Here is a 20,618-nt window from a genome sequence, read left to right as displayed (position 1 = left end):
TGTATAGTAAATTTATCGATAATGTATATGCACCCTTAGAAGAAATCTAAGTTAATTAGTTTCAATAAATCTCTAATTGTAAATCTATGTATAACTGTCCTTGTATCGTATGAGTATTTAAAAATAAAAATACAAATGTTCTTGTGGGAACTAGGATGCATGCTCGTTATCCTTCAACATGGAATTTTTCTTCCACAATTGTTGCCTGGAGCTGTGGGAATTGAGATCTAAATTCGGTCAAGCCAAATATGATTTGAAATTGTGTTGTTTATTTGATGATAATCACAATTCGCTATCAAAGGAAGACAATTTGGTTGAACATATTTTGTTTAATAATAAACATAATGTATACGAAAAACAAAATAAGTAATCTTCTTTTTCTACGTAATCAAATGAGTCCTTGTATATCCATTAATTATATATATTAAACAGTGTCGACTGTGTAAGCTTGTAGTTTGATCTTTGTTCTTCTTCCTCTTTCTTAATGATGACGATATCACAAATCGAGGGTAAGTAGGGCACACACTACAAAACACAATTACATCAAACGGGTCGAGTTCCACTAAATTTTGTCTTGACCAAATGAGTTTTAGGGTTTTAGAGAATATATATATAAAAAAAAAATTACATAGAATTTAGAAAGAAACCGAATCCAAGGAGAAAGCACCTGGAGAAAAAAGAAGATGTATTAAAAATTCTACCCACCAAGAGTTTCTGCGGTCGCAAAAACCAAAGTACAATTCTATAAGCACATCAGCACGATATTATCTCCTCTTGGATTCCAACCAAACCCTAGTTAAAAACTTAGATAAAATCATATGTATTATTGCTATAAGATTAAGGGCTCAAATTCTTTTCAACTCAAACGTGTCTCAGATCTCAATCCTCATATCATTAATCTAAAGTGGCCTCGAATGCTTAATGGCTCTAAACCCAACCAAAATGATTATTTTTGTTTTTATTAATGCAAATAGAATAACATTATCCGATAGCTACTCCATGTCATGAGCTCAAAGCCCCAGGCAAAAGCTACAAGAGGTCCCCAATCTATCCATAATTGCATCATCTTTTCATGTCGTTCGTATCATATTCTTCCCAGTAATCCTTCTTGCATTAAGCTTTCTCAAAAGAATTTAAAATTTACTTAAATTTATGAATCCAAAAACATTCTTTTATGGCAAAAATAATAATCTACATGTCTTCTCATCAATTAATTGTGGGACTCTTGGATTGTGGCTAGGAGCCCTACTCACATGCCATGTTCCCCTTGTCACTTGTTCTTTGTTTCTGTAAACATATTTGTATTTATGTCCCTTTTTTTGGTTAATTAGGGTTTGACCCACTTGGTTTTTCTTCTTTCTTTGTCAGCTCATGAATGTGCTTGTATGAACCCAATTGCTTTCTACCCTATATATTTCTTTGACCATATTCTCCACATGGCATGACTAGAAGCCATCGCCTACTTTTTTTATTTGCATTAATTGTTTGAATTAGAGTATGAAATTGCGATATTTCTGTTGATTTCATTGATTAAATTGCACCGACCACTTATGCACTTGTAGTGTGTGTTGGTGCATGTGTTTGCGAAGTGATTTTAGTTATGAATCGAAATATTTTTAGTTTTTTATACGAGATTTTAACATTAAAAAGGACATAAAACTTTTTATCTTTATCATGTTTTTCACAAGTCGCATACAATAGTATCATCTTTATTGAGGTAAGACTTAATTATAGATTAGAAAAATTGTTCATAGAACTTGTACATTATTAATAATTGTAGTGAAAACCTAATTTAGAAATACTTTTTTGTCGTCCTGAGTTTTCTTTCCTTTTTACTAATAATGACATCAATACTACAATAAAATTTTTAACCAACCATCTTTGCGATTTATAATTTTATTGAATCAGAAAGACTTAAGGGAAATGGTATGCTCATTTATTAATATTTTGTCACATTTACTTCTTTTTTTTTATTCCCGAAATCAATTGATCCTAATAATGATTTTAACGTTAAGAGAAAGAATTTAAGACATCAAAACGGCATAATTTCATTGGATATCCCCGTATCTAAATTTTGCTCTTAGTAGATTCAGTCAACATGGATAATAGATTTGATTTAGCTTGAGAAGTTGCTTTTACAGATCCAAAACGTTCCCTTAAAAAGTACAAAATTTTCATGGAAAAATGTTCGGTAGGTACCACTTTTAAAATACGGCGTCCTTTTCAATGAACGAATCAATATCATTATTCCTCATGGCACAGCAAAATTATGTCATTTTCTGCACCTAGATGCCCCTCACATGGCCACCGCTTTCCTTTGCTCTTCAATTTTCTTAATTAGCTCTTTTTGTGCCTGTTCGCTGAAATGAAAAACCCAATATCAAAAATTGAAGTGTTGATGTGACCCAGAATTATTTTTGGCAGATTCAATTTCATAGAATTCCAAAATCAAAAGTGTACTATTGCATGCAGAAAATTTTTAACAAGTCTTTTTTTTTTTCTTTTTGAATTTTTTTGCATGTAGAAATTTTTAATGAGTTACTCGTGTATGTCTCTCCATTTATCACGCCATAGTGACAGAGTCCGAAAACTTTGAAAATCTTCTGAATTGTCATTGCAGTTCCCGTTTTTCATGCATGAATTAATAAACTACTTTTGTCCATATTCCTCTCATTCAAGCTTAATTTTCAAATCTTTTTGGCAACTGATTAAAGATTTCTTTTTTTCTTTTTTTTTGGCGCCACATGGATGGTTTTCTAAAACAGCCAGCGGTATCTCAGTTTTAAGCTTAATAATAATGAGAGTGAATTAATTGTACGTAAGAGAGTACTAAGTTGTGTAATTGTCTTGTATTACATATATGATGATCTAATTAATTGATGTTACGTAACACAATTAGGTGACGGCATTAACTAACTTTAATATTAATTGCTGGCTTTTTCTTGATATGGGTCCCTTGCGTTTGCAATTTTTCTTTGCAGTATTTGAAAGTTTTGGCTCCGGAAAGTTTCCCTTTCTGCCTCGTTCAAAGGGTTCAAAGATTGGCAGCATGGGTCAATGATTGTTTAAAAACTTTTGGACGGATTTATGAGGGTAGATGTTGAACTTCTAGATGTAGATAATTCGAAAATGTAAAAATTATCCTCTTGTGGGTCATTCACTCTATTTTTAAAATTTTTCATTATGAGATTCATTCTTTACTTCGTTTGTCTCTGGTTTCTTGGTGGCTGCATTTCGGTTTGTGTTTGACACTAAAGGGAAAACGTTAACATGACACTAAAGGGGAAAAAAAAAAAAAGCTAATTGACCATAGCATAGATCTTTTAGCTTCACGCCCAAAATGAAAATCAAATGGGGTCACTAATCTTCTTTGAGCAATACTAATCGGTAGAAACAAAATAAAATCAAACTTTATCACTTAAGATTACAAGAGGCTTTAAGAAGAAGACAGTTCTCTATGGGGATTAGATTAAAGTAACATAACTTTCAAAACTTTTAATGGGGCTTATTTAATAGGGGGATGTATAAAGACTTTTGTGGGGTGTCAAAAGCTCAACTCTTTGAATTAAGACAAGAGCTTTAACACCCCATTAAAATCCTTATAATTCCCCCTTTGAATTTTATTTCAAAAATACTCAGTTTAATTTGTGAAAAATAAACTTATGTATTAAGATTAACCATATTCCATAAATATTCATTAAGAAAAATCGTTCTTTTAAGTTTTTATTTATCAAGTACATACAAATCTTAAAATCTTTAATCATTTTTTCTTTTATTACATAATTATCTCCCTGAAACTCTAAACTCATATGATTTTTTCAAAAGAAAAAAATATTTTTAATTAAAATGTAAAATATAAATACAAATTATGAAATGGGTGTGTAAAGAATTCGTTAAAAGAATAGTTTATTTAATCATTTAATTGAATTCTTCTGTGAGGAATTTCGGGGGTGTCAAAAAGGCTTGCTCCTGAAGTAATTAACTTTCTTGGGCTTACGAGGCCAGGCCCAGGGAGCCCTTATAGGATTCTATCGATCTTCCTCGCCGCTGAAAGGAAAAGATAAAGAAGCAAATGGTGACTTGAATTGGTAGCTGAGATTCTTCCTAAAGTAAAACATATATATTCTGAACTCACCTAATCTTTCCGAGAATAGTACATAATTAATTAGCCGCCTCTAATGAAAAGTATTCAACACTAAACAAAAGTATCGGCATTAATTTACAACGGAACAAAATTCTAAATCCGATCCGTTCGTCAAATTTGCATCACCTGCCGCTGTTCCTTGCTTTCTCCTTCGCTCGCTAACGTGAGAGCAGGAGAGGTACTATTGCTGTGCCAGCTCAATGCAGCCTCCGTGCTGACGTAAACGACCCGAAAGATGTCGTACTTGATGTCCAGCTTAAATCGGTCGAGATAAGGCACCATTGTTTTCCTGTGGTCTGCGTTGAGTATCCACGAGTAGCAATGTTGGAGCGACTTCCACACGTAGAGGCACGACACCGCCGGAATGTCTTGGAGTTTCAAGCAGACTCCCGAAACGGCGCCTTCCATCTTCCAGAACCGGTCTTTGAATATCGCTAAATTCGCGTACGAGACATCGTTTAAGTCCCCAGCCGTGGACGTTGCAACGTTCAAGCAGATTACGTCACCCGTATAGAATTTCGCAACGGAAGATCCTTCTTTTGATTCCCCGGCGTAGGCATCGACGAATCTGTACTCTACCAGGACACCCTTGTTTGATAAATTCTTTAGCATTTGTAGCTGCAAAGACACACACACACACACACAAGTGAATATAATTTTTAACAGAATTAATAATTATCTTAAGATTACATATCCAACGTAACTCACCAGCGATGAAATCAACATTTCTTTGTTTTCACGTGATCTTTTCATCCATAGTGCATACCAAATGATCTGAAGAGCATAAAAATCAAGTTAAAATGTAAAGGAGTTGAAAATGAATACAAACAAATTAAATTAAAAAAAGTGGGGAAAGTAGTTAAGAAGTGACTGACCAGATTGCCGTGGATGCTCCGGAAGATAGAGCTGTTAACACAACCGAGAGTCTCGGTGCACGCTGAAAAATCTTTTAAGGCGTCGACGAGTTCTTCAACCAATACCACCGTCGGCCTGAAGACGAAAAAGCTTATGTCCAAGTTCCTGTTGTTAAAAGGCACAAAGCACGCCATCTTTTTGTTCTGCTCCGTTTCCTGTTTCTGTATCTCAATAAATGAACTCAACGGATCAAGAGAAGAAAAGAAGCAATTGGATTCCTGAACCTTCTATGTCAATTTTCTTGGTCATCCTTGGCCACTTGAGTTTTTAGTAATAATTAAATATAAATTATAAGAATCTTGAAAGATTTTGGAATCAGACAATACATGCTATCAGCCCTGAATTTTGACCGTTTCTAGATAGAATTAGGATAGCAGCCAATCTTCAAAACGTTAGATGAAGGAAATATTATGCGGGTCTTAAAAACTGATAGAAAAATTATGTTATTAGCTGTCGTCGGCCTCTTAGAAGACAATTTTCTATATTTATTATTACTAATCACCCTCGTCCAAATATGACTTTTTTTTTTTAATAATAGACAAAATTTAATTTTAAGGATGCACGCGAGAGTTACGGGAAACACTAGTTAATTATTCAACATTCAGTAAATGTGTTACTATCTCGTGGCAATTTTGTTTTGTACGGAATAACACAATTCGAATATCTGCACCCGGTGATAAGCTTCTGTATTGTGTTTGGAATTAAATATTTATTTAATAAGACGAAAATTTTCCAAAAGTAATATTTGAAAACTTAGGACATGTTTGGGATTGGGATTGGGATTGCATTGATTCGTAATGAATTATTATTGTGGCAGCATTAATTGCGTGAGGCAAATAATTTCGAATACGAACATATGGGTGGTCTGAGCCGACAATGTTGCCGGAGGAAATTAACGGCAACGATAGTACTGTGTTTTATTTTTCAATAAAAAATTTTGAAATATAAATAAATTAACTTATTTTTGTTTAGGACATATTTGGAATATAATTTTAAGATGAGGATAATTTGGCATTAGATATTATTAAATTAGATTCTAAAAAATATGATTTTCAAAAACTGCTCCCAACAAGTCTTAGTGTTTAATACAAAAATAGATTTTTCTAAAATCAGATTTTCAAATAATCAATTTTAAAAAGTGTTTGGTAAACACTTCTTGGTATTAAATTGCCTTTTAATGACTTAGATCAAATTTCATAATCGAACACTAAACATTATTCTTTTGGGCGTTTCAGATCAAAATTTTACAATAAATGAAATTCTGCAACAGCTGGTTAAGCGTGTACATGATATATAAATTATAATCACTCGTCGTAGTAGCCAAAAGTTGACACTCCCTATAAGAAATTATTGAACTAATTTCTCAACTAAATAGAAATATTTTACAAGTGTCTCTATAATGGTTAAGAAGCCTATGAAAGTTAAACTTACGAATGCTGATGGTAAAAACCATTAAACGCCGACGAAAGTTGAACTTATCGAATGCTGATGGTAAAAACCATTAAACTTGAACTAATTTATATATCTTTAGCTTTTACTTCATCGACCCTACGTTAACTTGCTTAAACAAAAATGAAAAAAATAAATAAAAGGCATTTGAGTCAATTTTTCGGGGGCCCAGTAAGACCAGAAAAAGCAACTAAGTAGGAAGAACTAGCTTATTATGCAGCATCATTGCTTTCATTGCCATTTAAAGCTGAAAATTTCATTTTTTACTCGACAGCAATCATGAACTGAAGTGTGTGATGATTGCTTTACATAATTTTACGAGGTAAAAGCTGAAAAACTAATTAGAATACTATGTTTTGTATGCCCGTATAACAAACCTAAAATGGCATCTACTTCAACGAGGATCCTGATTCCATCTTTAGACAGAGACCATTGGCATAGAAGATAAGTATAGTGTATTCTCATCCAGTATTTTTTGCAGAAATGAGTTCTAAAGGTGCAGGCTTACCTCATCATAGATCTATGGGTATTCTCAAACCATCATGTGAAAGTTGCACTGGAATTCCTTCCCTATATACAAGCAAAACTCGTAACATCAATTTGTTTTGCCAACATCCTTACAAAAACAGTGAATGATCTCACCTAAATTATTAAAAGGAATTGTAAAACTGCATCTACCTTTTGGACCATTCAGCAAGAAACTCGTTGTCCTTGTGGTGATCAAACTCATGAGTCATTCCAATTAAAAGAGCTTGTTTAGGACATAACCTTTTCACAGCTTCAAGAGTCTGCAAAAATACTAGTCAATGGCTCTAGCAGCATTCAAAATCCAAGAGTTAGCATGAATAACAGACCAAGTGAAAACACCTGAGGGAAGCAGAAGTGAGTATTGTGGCAGCCATCCTGGAAAGAGGAAAATGAAGCAGAACATGTAAATGATTAATTCCTGGAAAATTATGAGAAACTGAAGTGCAAAGAGTTAATGTAAAGGCAAATCATATGCCAGCAATTTACACACACACACCTGGAGGTGAAAATACAGCTAATAGAGGTTTGTCAATTGTACATAATAACATCTGTACTAAATTTTGTTATGAAAAATCCTTACTCCCAAACTATGGGTTTTTAAAAAAAAAATAACAATCAAGGTTCTCAAATCCATTTATTTCAGGAAGAAATAACTAGTGATGGAAATAGTAGCTCTGAAAATGATGGTGTCCTGCTGTGCTGCCACAGTTCAATGACTGTAATGAAGAAATTGGTGGCATTATTTACCTTAAAGGGGTGAAAAACTATACTTGAAAGCCACGAAAGGAAAAAGCATTTTGTTATATCTATTGACTATAATGAAGAACTTGGTGATGATAGTATCGTAATGAATTGGGACTCTTAGCTTCACAACCGCATAAGAAAAAGCATTTTCATATGTTAATTTCTCTTCCTAAAATGCTAATTCACAACATCAGTTCAACATTCACATGGCAAGATATCAATATTTCCACATATAGTTTTATGACTAATATGAGCATTTGTGTCAATCTAGAAACGGGTCTGATTGTTTTTGTAGATGATCGTGATAATGACTAATATGAGCATTTGTGTCAATCTAGAAACGGGTCTGATTGTTTTTGTAGATGATCGTGATATCATAATCTTTGTACATAGACGAGTCTTTCTAAAAATTAAAAAAAAAAAATTGAATATATACTTATGGAACTGCCCAAAAATCCAAAACATAAAACAATGGGCCAGAAATATCCTTAAAAGGTACTCAGAAAGGGAAATCCAAAATATCCTTAACAATACCCACTGACCTTGTATAATGTATCCAGGATAAGAAGATCCAATTGTCCAGCCCCACTTTTTGAAATAACTGCAAAACCATGTTTTCGGCATGAAACAATAACTAGAAAGGAAACTACAATCTATGAAAATTAATCTTCACATTAATATAGTGTATGTGTGCGCGCATAATTTTTCTCTAGATCGGTGCCTAAATTTTTTAAAATGCAAATTCAGGGTTTTACATCGTTGTAAACTGGTTTTTCAATAGCTTATAATGTTGTAAAACCCCAAATTTGCATTTTAAAAAAGGAGGGCAGTGCACTTGAGAATGATTATATATATAAATGTTCCAATAAGGGATCCCTTATTAGATAATGACTCTAAATATATATATAGAGAGAGAGAGAAAGAATAATTTTATGGTAAGAAGATCTCTTACTTTAATAAAATAAGGACAAGCTGAAAGATAATAAGACACAGATTTCATTGACATACAAGGTTCAGAGGGAAAAAAAATTCTAACAGCAGTAGTTCTATACAATTTCAAGTTTTCAACTAAGAAAATGGAATTAAAAATATAACAATTCCCTCAACAGAACAGGTGGATTTACAACCAAAGATGAAAAACAAAAGTTCATCAGCCACAGACGCGTGTAAATAAAAAAATGGAATGACAATTTATAGCTATAATAATCCATTGATGTGTGTTAAGGAAGTTACGCATAGTTCCTTACAGTCTGGATATTACTTAAGGAATCTGAGTAACCTGATTAATAGGATACAACAAGGACAAAAATAAGATCTAGAACATAGACAAAGAAAGAAGATTTGGGAATTTCAAGGGGTCAGTTGGAAATGGGCAATTCAATTTTAAGGCACTCCAGAATCTGTAACACAATAATCTTTCATACAAGGTTTTAATATCTGTAAACAATAAAGTCTGCAGCATGGCAATAGAATAGGTTTGTTTTCTAAACCAAGCTTCCTGAATATCTTGAACCAAATTCTGCAAAGTCAAAGGCTGGAAAGCAACTAGATTATCATCAGGTTGGAAAAAGCAGAACCAGAAAGGAACTAAATCAACACTCACCATACTCTGTGGTTGGAGGAATGCGTGAGACATCAGATATATATGCAACTCTACATTTTTCACCAAAGAGAAAACCCAAACAGACGTAATCTTCTCCATGCATCACCTACATTCAAAACAAAAGAAGTAAGAGCTATGATGTAAACAAATAGTACGTGATATTTACCATAAAGAAGAGAAAGTTGGGTAAGTAACTGGCAAAGGAACAAATTTTAAGCCTGACGCAACAAATGGCTTATCACAGTCTTCCTCAATTATCTTCCAGTCAAGCTGTGCTACTCGTCTCACTTCTTGGCCTTCTTTAAGTTTCTTCTGAACCAGGTATGGGAATTTTGTTGAGATACTGTTTCAAAGATCCAACACAAACAAACTGATAAACATTAAGTACTTCATGGGTCATCATTTAAAATAAATGAGTCATTGCCCAAAATGCCAAATATCAAGCTACATTAGTTAATCAAAAACAATTCTCCATGCTGTAATGTCCAAAACTTAAATTCCATGTTCTGCTCATAACTATGCTCATACCATTAAAAAACAAGCCAAGTTCCTGAAATATTTAGATCTTAGAGTAGCAAACTGGGGATATTGGCTGTGCAAGTATCTACATATTGTATAAATAATTGGATATAAATCTAAGAAGAGTTTAGGTATCTTCCTGTGAATCACGAAAGGCAAATAGGTTTCTGTCTATTACCCAAAAAGGTTCGCAAAGCTGTCTAGGGATAAGAAAACATGAGGCTAGAGAGTAAAAGGGCGAGAAAGCAAGTCAGCCCATTGATCATTGGGACTGTTGCGATTACTGCACACACTACAATTATAACCTTCGCAACAATAGCACAAGCAGGTGAATTACATGCTTCAGAAAAACTTACAGGAGAAGAACAATAAGCAAGTCAACCCCAATACAGAAATAAGTACCTCTCCATTGCAAACTGACTTAAGAAAATAGGAGTGGGATCGATGTCATTTGTAGCACTATAGGGTTGCACAGCACGTATATCATCCAGACCAAGAACTGCATCAGCATGTTCATGGGTCAAAATTATCTGCATTCGATACAAAAATGAGTTATAAACTTCAGTCGTAATAGCAAGCTGAGAACATTAGTTTATTAAATATATATATATATATATATATATCCTTAGGACAAAGTGGGGTGAGAAAAGCCAGGGATTTCCTATTTAACTATATACAATTCCTAAATTTTCAAATTGAGTCATTGCAGTTCATCGAACTTGATGATTATTTTATTTGTTCATTAACGTTGTAAAAGCAGATTCATAAAGAAGATTGACAGAAAAGACGTTAAAAACTGACTCACAGAATCAACACGAGGAATCTTGTGGAAAGTAAACCAGCGAAGAATTTGTTCCCTGAATGTCTTGCCGACATCGATTAATATGTAGCTGTGTTTACCATCACCCTCACAATGATCAATTAGTAGAGACGTATTACACCTGAAAATCCAAAATGCAACAATTAAGTAATTGCATTTTCATTTAATTTACATAATTATTCTTATCTTGCGGATGGATCATCTAAGTGAATTCAATGTAATGGAATCACGTGATCTCATCAAACTTAACTGGATTCAGAAAAAAGAATTAATGTGAAATGCATGTGATCTTAATTTTGGAAATAATAAAAAAAAAAAGTGAAGAATTTGGAGAAATAAAAACCTGTAGTTAGGATTTAGGTTGGGGGGAATTGACAAGGCGGGAAAGCAGACTTGGCAGGGCGGATCGGAGGGCTGGAGCAGGCACATTGTGTTTGGGAGGGCGCTCGAGCATCCGGTCCCCAGAAATATCAAAGCCGATCTGCCCTGTTCGGAAACGGCGCCGTTCCCGTTTTCGGCTAAAATTGAATTGTGATTCTCCATTCTGTAAATTACGAGTAGTATTGAACGGAGTGAATATTACGTCCGTTTGTTTCACTTTGTTTATGGTATGGTGGAAAAAATATAATAAAGTGGCTGGCTTCCTTGGAAAATTTGAAAAGAGAGCTGCGTAAGGGAAACGTGGAAGGGAATTTCGTGGGAATATTATTTATTTATATCGTTTTTGTAATTTATTATAACTTATAATTAATTTTTTTTAGTATAAAAGTAAATTATAAATAATGGGAGTGACTCCAGGGCGGATGAATAAATTTTACCCGTAAATTACAAATATAACTTTAATAAGACCCTTGTTCACATTGTAAAGACTAGAGAGATCTCGTTTAGCTTCCCCGGTGCGCTAGCCTGGCCCCAGGATAAGTAACTGTTTTGGCGGCTAACCGACACGCTTCGGAGTTCTGAGTTCACTTTCTCTCGAGTCTTGTCTTACCGTACCTTCTACCTGCCCAGTCGCTAATGTAATTCTTACCAAAAAAGAAAGGATATATCACTGGTATAATTCATTGACGACAGAACATTTTTTCTCCTTTTCCTTTTTTTAATAATAATTTTTTAAAAACATATTGTTTTCCAATTTTTAATGTGGGAAAATTCCTCGAATTTTCAACCTTTACAAACGTACAAAGACTATTAACAGTTAAATAAAAAAGAAGAATATTAACAGTTGAATTAATTTGTAAATTGAAGAAACAAATCAACAATCATTAAAGTCGGTTATTTTGTAATTTAAAAAAAAAAGTATGAAGTTTTTTTTTTTTTGGACACTCATATTAGAATTAGATTATAACTCAATCATAGTTTATATTAAATCTTATGAAAATTTGTCCATATTTTTTATCCTTATATTCAAGACTTTACTCCACTCATATTTCGTAAGGAAAAAACTGTATTTACTCAATTATACAATATAATTAAAGAAGAAATTAACACTCATAAGTCATAATATTTTTGTGAGTATTCAAATTGTTGCCCCACAATTGTGGGGGCAGTAGCCCTAACTTGGCTTAAAAAAAAAAGTGATTTGAACTTAATTTGCCCAAGCTCTTGTAGTTAATTTACATGTTTGAGTTTGGATAAATTCCTTTTTCCTTCTAAATATATAATTTTTTTATATATAGTATAATCTAGTTAAATTAATACTTGACAAAAATTGATAGCCTCTATTCAACTTGGTGAATTAATAATTTGATAAATTTATTAGATAATAAATTTTTTAAAAAAAATTATGTTTCTATAGGACCAATTAACATATAAATTAACAATTAACTAATTTAAAGCTAATCACATATGACATGTTTAAGATTTTCTTTATTGTATTGGCAAAGTGCTTTGCGTGTTTCATTGATCATTATTATTTTCTCTGTATCTTTCAGATAAGAAGTCATTGTTGTGTTAGAAGTAAGAGATGGGTTTAATATATTACCTCTAAAAATTCTTATCCAACGAATTATCATATAATTGTAATCAAGTCATGCAATCTAGTAAAAAGATTATCAAGTAATTGATTAAATTAGTCAAAATCAAATCAGAATTATATCATATAGTTGCTTAACAGAATTACAACCTTATTTAATTATACTATTGTACTTCATAAAATTCTTATTATGAAAAATTTTATTATGGACGTAATATTATATTTATAAATTAATAAATATATTAACATTCGCTAAATTAATAAATTTTTTGTAATCCTAAAACATTTAATTTACAGAAGTTTATTATATACTTGGATGAAAGCTGACCTCTCCCCCACTAATTTCGGGATATTGCTACCATACGAGTTTTAATATTGATGTAAAGATAGTTCTCATTGAATTTTGATGGCAAATATATTAATTGTATTGCATCTTATTAAAAAAAATTACAAATAACATATAACATGTTTTATTTAATAATTTAAGATGCAATTATTTTATTTATTAAACCCCCTAACATTATCGGAAGATACAAAATAATTGAATTAAAGAATTAAACATTAAATCACTTAAAAATGGTGCAGTACTATGATTTTTTTTTTTTTTCAAATCCACTGCAAATGAAATTTTCGAAAATCAAATAATTAATACGTCTTTTTTTTTTTTTGAAAAAAATTAATACGTCTTTTAATTCCCTTAAAAAGAGGGGAAATTTACCAAATTAGCCATTAAAATTTTGTATTTTTCACTTTTAACCCCACTAACTTATTTATATCAATATTAGCCAAACAACAAACTTTTGGACCATAATACCCTTACAATCTCACCCAAAGCTCACCAAAACTTGAACTCACCCACACTTCTCACCAAACGGAAGCACCATAGAGAGCCAAATCGGAGACCATCATCGGCGGCAATCTCACCGGAATCCCGTTCAACAACACTAATTCCACCAAAATCACGTATAATAGCAATCAAAATCTCCAAGATAATAGTTGAAGTTCAAAAACCCTAGGTTAGCAATTTCAAACACATGCTTTATATTGTTCTTGTGTTGTGTTGTGATTGTGTGTTGTTGTGATGGTGTTTGTGGTGTTTGGTGGTCTATTGTCGGACTGTGTTGGAGGCAATACGTTGCAATGGCTGTTGACCAATTCGTGAAAATTCGAAATTTTTGTGCGACAGGTTTCTGTCGCACAAAATTTTGTGCGACGGAAACCTGTCGCACAAAAATTCATATTACACAATCTGAAATTTTGTGCGACAGGTTCCCGTCGCACCAAATTTTGTGAGACTGCCTTTCTGTCGCACAAAAAATCTGATTACACAATCTGAAATTTTGTGCGACAGGTTCCCGTCGCACTAAATTTTGTGCAACTGTCTTTCTGTCGACCTTCGCAAGAAAAATGTGTGGATTTATGACTCGTTGGTGGCAGTTCGTGATGATAAAACGTACAAGGATAAGTTCAAGCCACTTGAAGTCGTCTTTCCTCGATGGTTAGAAGATGTCGGATTTTACAACGTCCGACATGACTTACGGAATGCCGACCCTTGGAATGTCAAAATATGTAAGGGTGTGCCGCAACAAGAGCCTGGTAGTGGCGACTGCGGCGTTTTTATGTTGATGATCACGATGTATTTAATGTTTGGGCTAAGACTTAATTTTACTAGTGGCCACGGGCAATACTTTAGGAAGAAAATTGCCGTAGACATATTTAATGGTGATATCGGCCTTTAGGATATTGTAGCGCCGATATATAATGATGAAATTGGATTTTAGACCATTGTATTTATAATTATTATTGGTGTCTAACTTTTTTTTTTTCATATAATTCAAATAATAAATTTGCAATATAATAAAAATTAAATAGGTTGTTATATATAATGGTGCAATAAATAAAAATCCGTTCTCAAAATACATAACAATTTAAAGTGATACAATTAGCTTCGTGTCGACGCAATGGGATTTTTGTACTTTTTTCGGTTATGACCCACTTCGTTGCACCGGCCACATCTTATAGTTCTCCTGTCAACATCCTCACCAACAAAGGGTATTCTGAGCTCTGGACGACGGCCGGACGATGATGCTTCTATTGGTGGGTTAACTTTCATTGCTTGAATTTCCCCAGCATCTGTTGCACAAAATTTGGTGCGACGGGAACCTGTCGCACAAAATTTCAGATAGTGTAATCAGATTTTTTTGTGCGACAGACTTTCTGCCGCACAAAATTTGGTGCGACGGGAACCTGTCGCACAAATTTCAGATTGTGTAATCAGATTTTTTGTGCGACAGAAAGGTAGTCGCACAAAATTTGGTGCGATGGGAATCTGTCGCACAAAATTTCAGATTGTGTAATCAGATTTTTTGTGCGACAGAAAGGCAGTCGCACAAAATTTTGTGCGACGGAAACCTGTCGCACAAAAATTTCGAATTTTCACGAATTTGTCAACAGCCATTGCAACATATTGCCTCCAACACAGTCCGACAATAGACCACCAACCACCACCAAACACCATAAACACCATCACAACAACACACAATCACAACACAACACAAGAACAATATAAAGCATGTGTTTGAAATTGCTAACCTAGGGTTTTTGAACTTCAACTATTATCTTGGAGATTTTGATTGCTATTATTCGTGATTTTGGTGGAATTAGTGTTGTTGAACGGGATTCCGGTGAGATTGCCGCCGATGATGGTCTCCGATTTGGCTCTCTATGGTGCTTCCGTTTGGTGAGAAGTGTGGGTGAGTTCAAGTTTTGGTGAGCTTTGGGTGAGATTGTAAGGGTATTATGGTCCAAAAGTTTGTTGTTTGGCTAATATTGATAGAAATAAGTTAGTGGGGTTAAAAGTGAAAAATACAAAATTTTAATGGCTAATTTGGTAAATTTCCCTAAAAAGAGAGATATGGAAAAATTAGAAGCGAGGTGACCGCGAAATAAACGAGCAGCACAAACAATGCGATAGCCAACACTCGACAGGGTTCTCACTTCCCGGACAGAGAACGTTTGGAAATTGGAAGAAGCTTGAAAAGCCTCACCGAATACCCCCTGCGTCCTCATCATAGATGCTATTCTCAGGCAAACTTTTCTCTGCAACTCCTCTCCTCTTTCACTTGTCAGTTTCAAATGTTATTTCGCTTAAATTATTTACTTGTAATTCCAAAATTTTTGCTTAAACCTCGTGATTCTATTTGTTTCTTTCTGTTTCATACCCGTTATGGGAAACTGGTTGTTGATAGACCTAAAAGCCATTTCTTTGAGCACCCATTTGCCTGCGTACAGCTCAGTGTATTTTACTCTTCATCTTTATCAAGAAATCCTAGTTTTAACTCTGATTCAGTCCCTGAGAGTCATGTAGTGGACAAAAATTATTTTGGTGATAGTAATGATGGTTATCACAAATTTAACCAAATGGGTACCCAAGATTCTTCGGATTTGAGTTTGTTTGGTAGTGATAATGCAGAGTTCGATAAGAGTGAAAAATGTGATTTTGATATATTTGCCGAGGAAGTAGAAGAGGGAGAGGATGGCAGTGATTCTGATGATCATTTCATGGTTTTGGATTCTTTCGACAAATATCGTGTAAATAGAGAAGAGATTAGGAGAGTTGTACTTGAAGAAGATGAATTTAGACACCCTTTAGTCAGAGAAGTTTGCAGGTTGATTGAACTTAGGTCAGCTTGGAGCCCAAAGCTTGAAGGGGAATTGAGGAACTTGCTAAGAAGTCTCAAGCCTAGGCAAATTTGTGCTGTTTTGCGTTCTCAGGCTGATGAGCGTGTGGCTTTGCAGTTCTTCTACTGGGCTGACAGGCAATGGCGGTATCGGCATGATCCTATTGTGTATTATATGATGCTTGAGATCCTCAGTAAGACTAAATTGTGTCAGGGTGCTAAGCGTGTTCTTAGGCTCATGGCACGAAGGGGAATTGAGTGTCGACCTGAAGCTTTCAGTTATCTAATGGTGGCTTACAGTCGAGCAGGCAAGTTGAGAAATGCGATGTACGTTTTGAGTATGATGCAAAAGGCAGCAGTTGCGCCAAATTTGTTGATATGCAATACTGCAATTCATGTTTTGGTGGTTGGGAATAAGTTGGCCAAGGCGTTGAGGTTCTTGGAACGAATGCAACTTGCTGGAATTACACCTAATGTTCTTACTTATAACTGTTTGATTAAGGGTTACTGTGATTTGCATCGAATTAAAGATGCTATTAAGCTGATTGATGAAATGCCGCTTAAAGGATGCTCTCCGGATAAAGTTAGTTATTACACCGTGATGGGTTACCTTTGTAAGGAGAAAAGGATTAAAGAAGTGAGGGACTTAATGGAGAAGATGGTGAATGATAGTAACTTATTCCATGATCAGGTAACTTACAATACTCTTATCCACATGCTTTCCAAGCATGGGCATGGAGACGAGGCTCTTGAATTTCTTAAGGAAGCTGAAAAGGGGGGATTTCGGGTTGATAAGGTTGGGTACAGTGCAGTAGTTCACTCTTTCTGTAAGGAGGGAAGGATTGAGGAGGCAAAAGAACTGGTGAATCAAATGTCCCAAATGGGTTGTATTCCAGATGTAGTTACTTACACTGCTGTTGTTAATGGATTTTGTCGAGTGGGGGAATTGGATCAAGCTAAAAAGATGCTTCAGCAAATGTACCATCATGGCTGCAAGCCAAACACTGTATCATATACAGCATTCTTGAATGGGCTTTGTCACAATGGAAAATCTTTAGAGGCACGAGAGATGATAAATACAAGTGAGGAAGAGTGGTGGACTCCAAATGCCATTACTTATAGTGTTGTGATGCATGGGCTGCGTAGGGAAGGAAAATTGTCTGAGGCTTGCGATGTGGTGAGGGAGATGGTTAAGAAAGGCTTTTTTCCAACACCAGTTGAAATTAACTTATTAATTCAGTCACTCTGTCGAGAAGGAAAAATGGATGGGGCAAAGAAGTTCATGCAGGAGTGCCTGAATAAAGGTTGTGCTGTTAATGTAGTCAACTTTACATCTCTTATTCGTGGATTTTGTCAGAAAGGTGACTTGGAAGAAGCTCTCTCATTGCTAGATGACATGTATTTGTGCAAAAAAGACCCTGACACAGTCACTTATACGACAATAATTGATGCCTTGAGTAAAAATGGTAGAGTAGAAGAGGCAACAGAACTTATGATGAAGATGCTTAGTAAGGGTTTGGTACCTACAGTCGTTACATACAGAACGGTCATCCATCGATATTGTCAGGTAGGTAGAGTAGAAGATTTGTTAAAATTGTTAGAGAAGATGCTTTCAAAACAGAAGTGCAGAACAGCGTATAATCAAGTTATTGAGAATCTGTGTAGTTTTGGATACCTAGAGGAGGCTGGTAAAATCTTGGGGAAGGTTTTGAGAACAGCTTCAAAAGCAGATGCTAGTACATGCCATGTACTTGTGGAAAGTTATTTGAACAAAGGGATTCCTTTGCTGGCTTATAAAGTTGCTTGTCGTATGTTTAATCGTAATCTGATTCCTGATTTAAAGTTGTGTAAGAAAGTGAGCGAGAGATTGATCCTTGAAGGAAAGTCAGAAGAGGCAGATACCCTTATGCTACGATTTGTTGAGCGCGGACATATTCAACCTAAGTCTGAAGAGCATTTGCAGAGACAAAGGGTTTTTCTAAACTCGTAATTGGAGGGATATGATTCCATTTATCCGTTCTTTGTTATCTGATGCTATGCTCAACTACTATAACAACTTTAAGTCCCTGCTTTCTTCTTTTGCTTTTGAATTCCTGAATGTCTGGTAAAACATACAGATGTCATGTTGTTTATAAAGAATAATATAAAAGACAAGTCATGTAGAGTATGCGTTGACGCATGTAGTGGACTTCATGTCGGCTGTAAATTCAGATATTGGATGTAATGTCGTTTAAAGGTGGACAACCTGTCATCTCCAAAGTATAATTTTATTGCAGTTGTTCTTCTAAACTATTAAATGTCTTGTCGGCCATTTGTTATATGACTGGATGTTGTGTCATTTTTATAAAAAATTTAGAAACAACGCATCTTCGTGTGTTTACACTGTGGTAAATTCTGAATGCTGTGGGCCCCCAGCTGAATAATTTCTTATCTTTCAAAGGAAACTAATTCAACTGTCACCAAGCTCAATGACTGCCCTACTCTCTCACTGCCGCTGTGTAGTCCATGCTCAACTAGTCATCTGCTTCCCTGGTTTGTAACCAACCTTACTTTCTTACTTTTCTACTCTTTTATTGAATGCATGTTAAATGTCCGATGAAATGATCAGTAGAAATCTTGACCAATTTCAGGCTAGGGTATTCCATATTTGCATTTCTTTTTGGTTGATTTAATTATGCTCGTTCTTCCTTATTGGTACAAATTAATTATGAAGTGTCGACTGCACATGGGCAAATGGAAAAACCATTTTGGAGTGATCCAAAAGTGGTCACAATCTTATATTAGATGGCTATATATACACTTGTTTTTAGTCTCAAAGTAGTTAGGTTTCTTTGAGTGCATTCTTGCAGCAAGTAGTTTATTCGGTTGTGCAATACATACTACAATGTACATGATTGTAGGTTGTAATTAGATGGTATAACCGTGTAATTAACAGTTTCTGTAGATTCATATGGTCATGTTCAAGATCAATTCAAATGCAGTGCTAATTTACCTTTTACCTCAGTTCTCTTAGTATTATTTGAGGTAATGTTGCAGCCTTTTGTCATGGAAAATAATAGTTTATTGAATATTTATCAATGCTGTTAACAGCTTTTGGCTGTAATTACAGTTTATTTAAATGCAATACAAGTGGAGGATAAAGGTTTGAACACTTCATGATAGATTCAGCTGCTTAGAATATTCAAAAGCAGTATAAGAGTGTATGAGCACCATGGCACATCCTACCCAAATACTTTTTAGGGTTGATCTTGGTGTGGTTTGAGTTCTCTCTTTCCAACCTGGACATGCTTCAAGAAGAAGCATTATTCATCGGGTGGTCAAGCATCACATGTGCTTTAATTATTTTTAGAGTAAAATAAAGTTTGGCATGCAAGAGGTTTTCAGGGCTGCTACAGATATACATTTGCCTTGATTTTAAAAGGTCAAAAAATGTGAGAGGGGAGGTTAGGGCTTGAAGGGAGGTTTTGATTTGACAAGCAAAAAGAATGGGGATTCCTGTTGGAAACAGAAAGTGAATATGCTTTACACATTGATTTGAAACCACCGAATTCATGTGACCAGAAATCTTTGTTGACAGATATACTTGATATTTTCTCAATACAAATTCAGCATTGTCATTTTGGCAGACAACAGATGCCACGATGGGATTGGACTTGCTTTTCAAGAGATTGGAATAGTTTAGCATGTGCTTGCTTTGTTGGTCACCGCTGCCTATTTGAAACTTTGAAAGCATCTCACCAAGAAAAGGAAAAGAATCCAAACAATCCTGAAAGATAAAAAAGTGGGAGAGGTGGAAAGCGGAGGAGCAAAGAAATGGCATAACAAGATGGTGGGGTTTTGAATTTTGCTTTAACAATTTGCATCGAGTACTTTTAATTTTTCAGAAGTGTAGCTTAAGTTGGAAGGCTCTTGTGGAACTTTTAAGCATGTCTACTTCATGGCCGACCCATCCATTGCCAAAGATTCCATTTTTTTATCTTTCTTTTTTTTTCATGTTGGATTGGAAATAAAAGTAATGATTCGAAGTTGTAAACTTGCTTAGTAGTGTATTTCCAGTGAATTTGTTTCCTTCGGTTTTTTTTTTTTATTTCCGGATTTCTTTGAGTGGTAGGAACAAGATCCAATACAGGGTGTGGTGTGGGATGCCCATGTTTATGTTTCCTTTTGTTTGTCATAATTTCTATCTATATTTTTCTCGGAATTAGGACATTTATGATATTTAAATTTTCTATTATAGCCAT

At 34.5% G+C, this 20,618-nt stretch overlaps 2 protein-coding genes and 1 non-coding gene across 5 annotated transcripts; 2 read left to right on the top strand and 1 right to left on the bottom strand.

Annotated features, from left to right (window-relative positions):
- Window positions 1-4,098: 4,098 nt before the first annotated feature.
- LOC102621061 (putative hydrolase C777.06c) lies at window positions 4,099-11,405 on the bottom strand. 3 transcript variants are annotated; one of them, XR_369515.4, is made up of 12 exons: window positions 11,066-11,405; window positions 10,708-10,843; window positions 10,305-10,432; window positions 9,579-9,726; window positions 9,384-9,489; window positions 8,323-8,381; window positions 7,376-7,411; window positions 7,187-7,296; window positions 7,017-7,078; window positions 5,020-5,220; window positions 4,853-4,918; window positions 4,099-4,762 (listed from the first exon to the last, which is right to left on the bottom strand). XR_369515.4 is itself a non-coding variant. In XM_052435352.1 (10 exons), the coding sequence occupies exons 1-9, from the start codon at window positions 11,263-11,265 to the stop codon at window positions 7,021-7,023; spliced, it is 981 nt and encodes a 326-aa protein (XP_052291312.1). In that variant the 5' UTR covers window positions 11,266-11,405; the 3' UTR covers window positions 6,704-6,924; window positions 7,017-7,020. The 3 variants fall into 3 exon arrangements, 2 of the variants coding, with proteins under 2 accessions (XP_052291312.1, XP_006468261.1); XM_052435352.1 differs by lacking the exons at window positions 4,099-4,762; window positions 4,853-4,918; window positions 5,020-5,220 and adding an exon at window positions 6,704-6,924; XM_006468198.4 differs by lacking the exons at window positions 4,099-4,762; window positions 4,853-4,918; window positions 5,020-5,220 and having other exon boundaries at window positions 6,704-7,078; window positions 11,066-11,404.
- Window positions 11,406-15,619: 4,214 nt separating this feature from the next.
- On the top strand, window positions 15,620-18,697 carry LOC112495474 (pentatricopeptide repeat-containing protein At5g16640, mitochondrial). The gene has a single exon (XM_025095126.2). The coding sequence runs from the start codon at window positions 15,833-15,835 to the stop codon at window positions 18,365-18,367; it is 2,535 nt and encodes an 844-aa protein (XP_024950894.2). The 5' UTR covers window positions 15,620-15,832; the 3' UTR covers window positions 18,368-18,697.
- Window positions 18,698-18,822: 125 nt separating this feature from the next.
- Window positions 18,823-20,413, top strand: LOC102621917 (uncharacterized). Its single transcript, XR_003063921.2, has 2 exons — window positions 18,823-18,909; window positions 19,955-20,413. It is a non-coding gene; the product is annotated as an uncharacterized LOC102621917 (transcript).
- The last annotated feature ends 205 nt before the right edge of the window (window positions 20,414-20,618 follow it).

The sequence above is a fragment of the Citrus sinensis genome, chromosome 2 (genome assembly GCF_022201045.2).
Source record: "Citrus sinensis cultivar Valencia sweet orange chromosome 2, DVS_A1.0, whole genome shotgun sequence".
Lineage (NCBI taxonomy): Eukaryota > Viridiplantae > Streptophyta > Magnoliopsida > Sapindales > Rutaceae > Citrus > Citrus sinensis.
The sequence above is the reverse complement of the archived record's forward strand: the minus strand, read 5'-3'. Positions and strand labels throughout refer to the sequence as shown.

Excerpts from the sequence above, each read along its gene's own strand:
- LOC102621061 (XM_052435352.1), bottom strand. The coding sequence starts at position 11,265 with ATGGAGAATCACAATTCAATTTTAGCCGAAAACGGGAACGGCGCCGTT. Across the intron at positions 7,297-7,375 it reads CTCACTTCTGCTTCCCTCAG|ACTCTTGAAGCTGTGAAAAG; the intron begins GTGTTTTCACTT and ends GTATTTTTGCAG. Across the intron at positions 7,079-7,186 it reads CTTGCTGAATGGTCCAAAAG|GGAAGGAATTCCAGTGCAAC; the intron begins GTAGATGCAGTT and ends GCTTGTATATAG.
- LOC112495474 (XM_025095126.2), top strand. The coding sequence starts at position 15,833 with ATGTTATTTCGCTTAAATTATTTACTTGTAATTCCAAAATTTTTGCTT.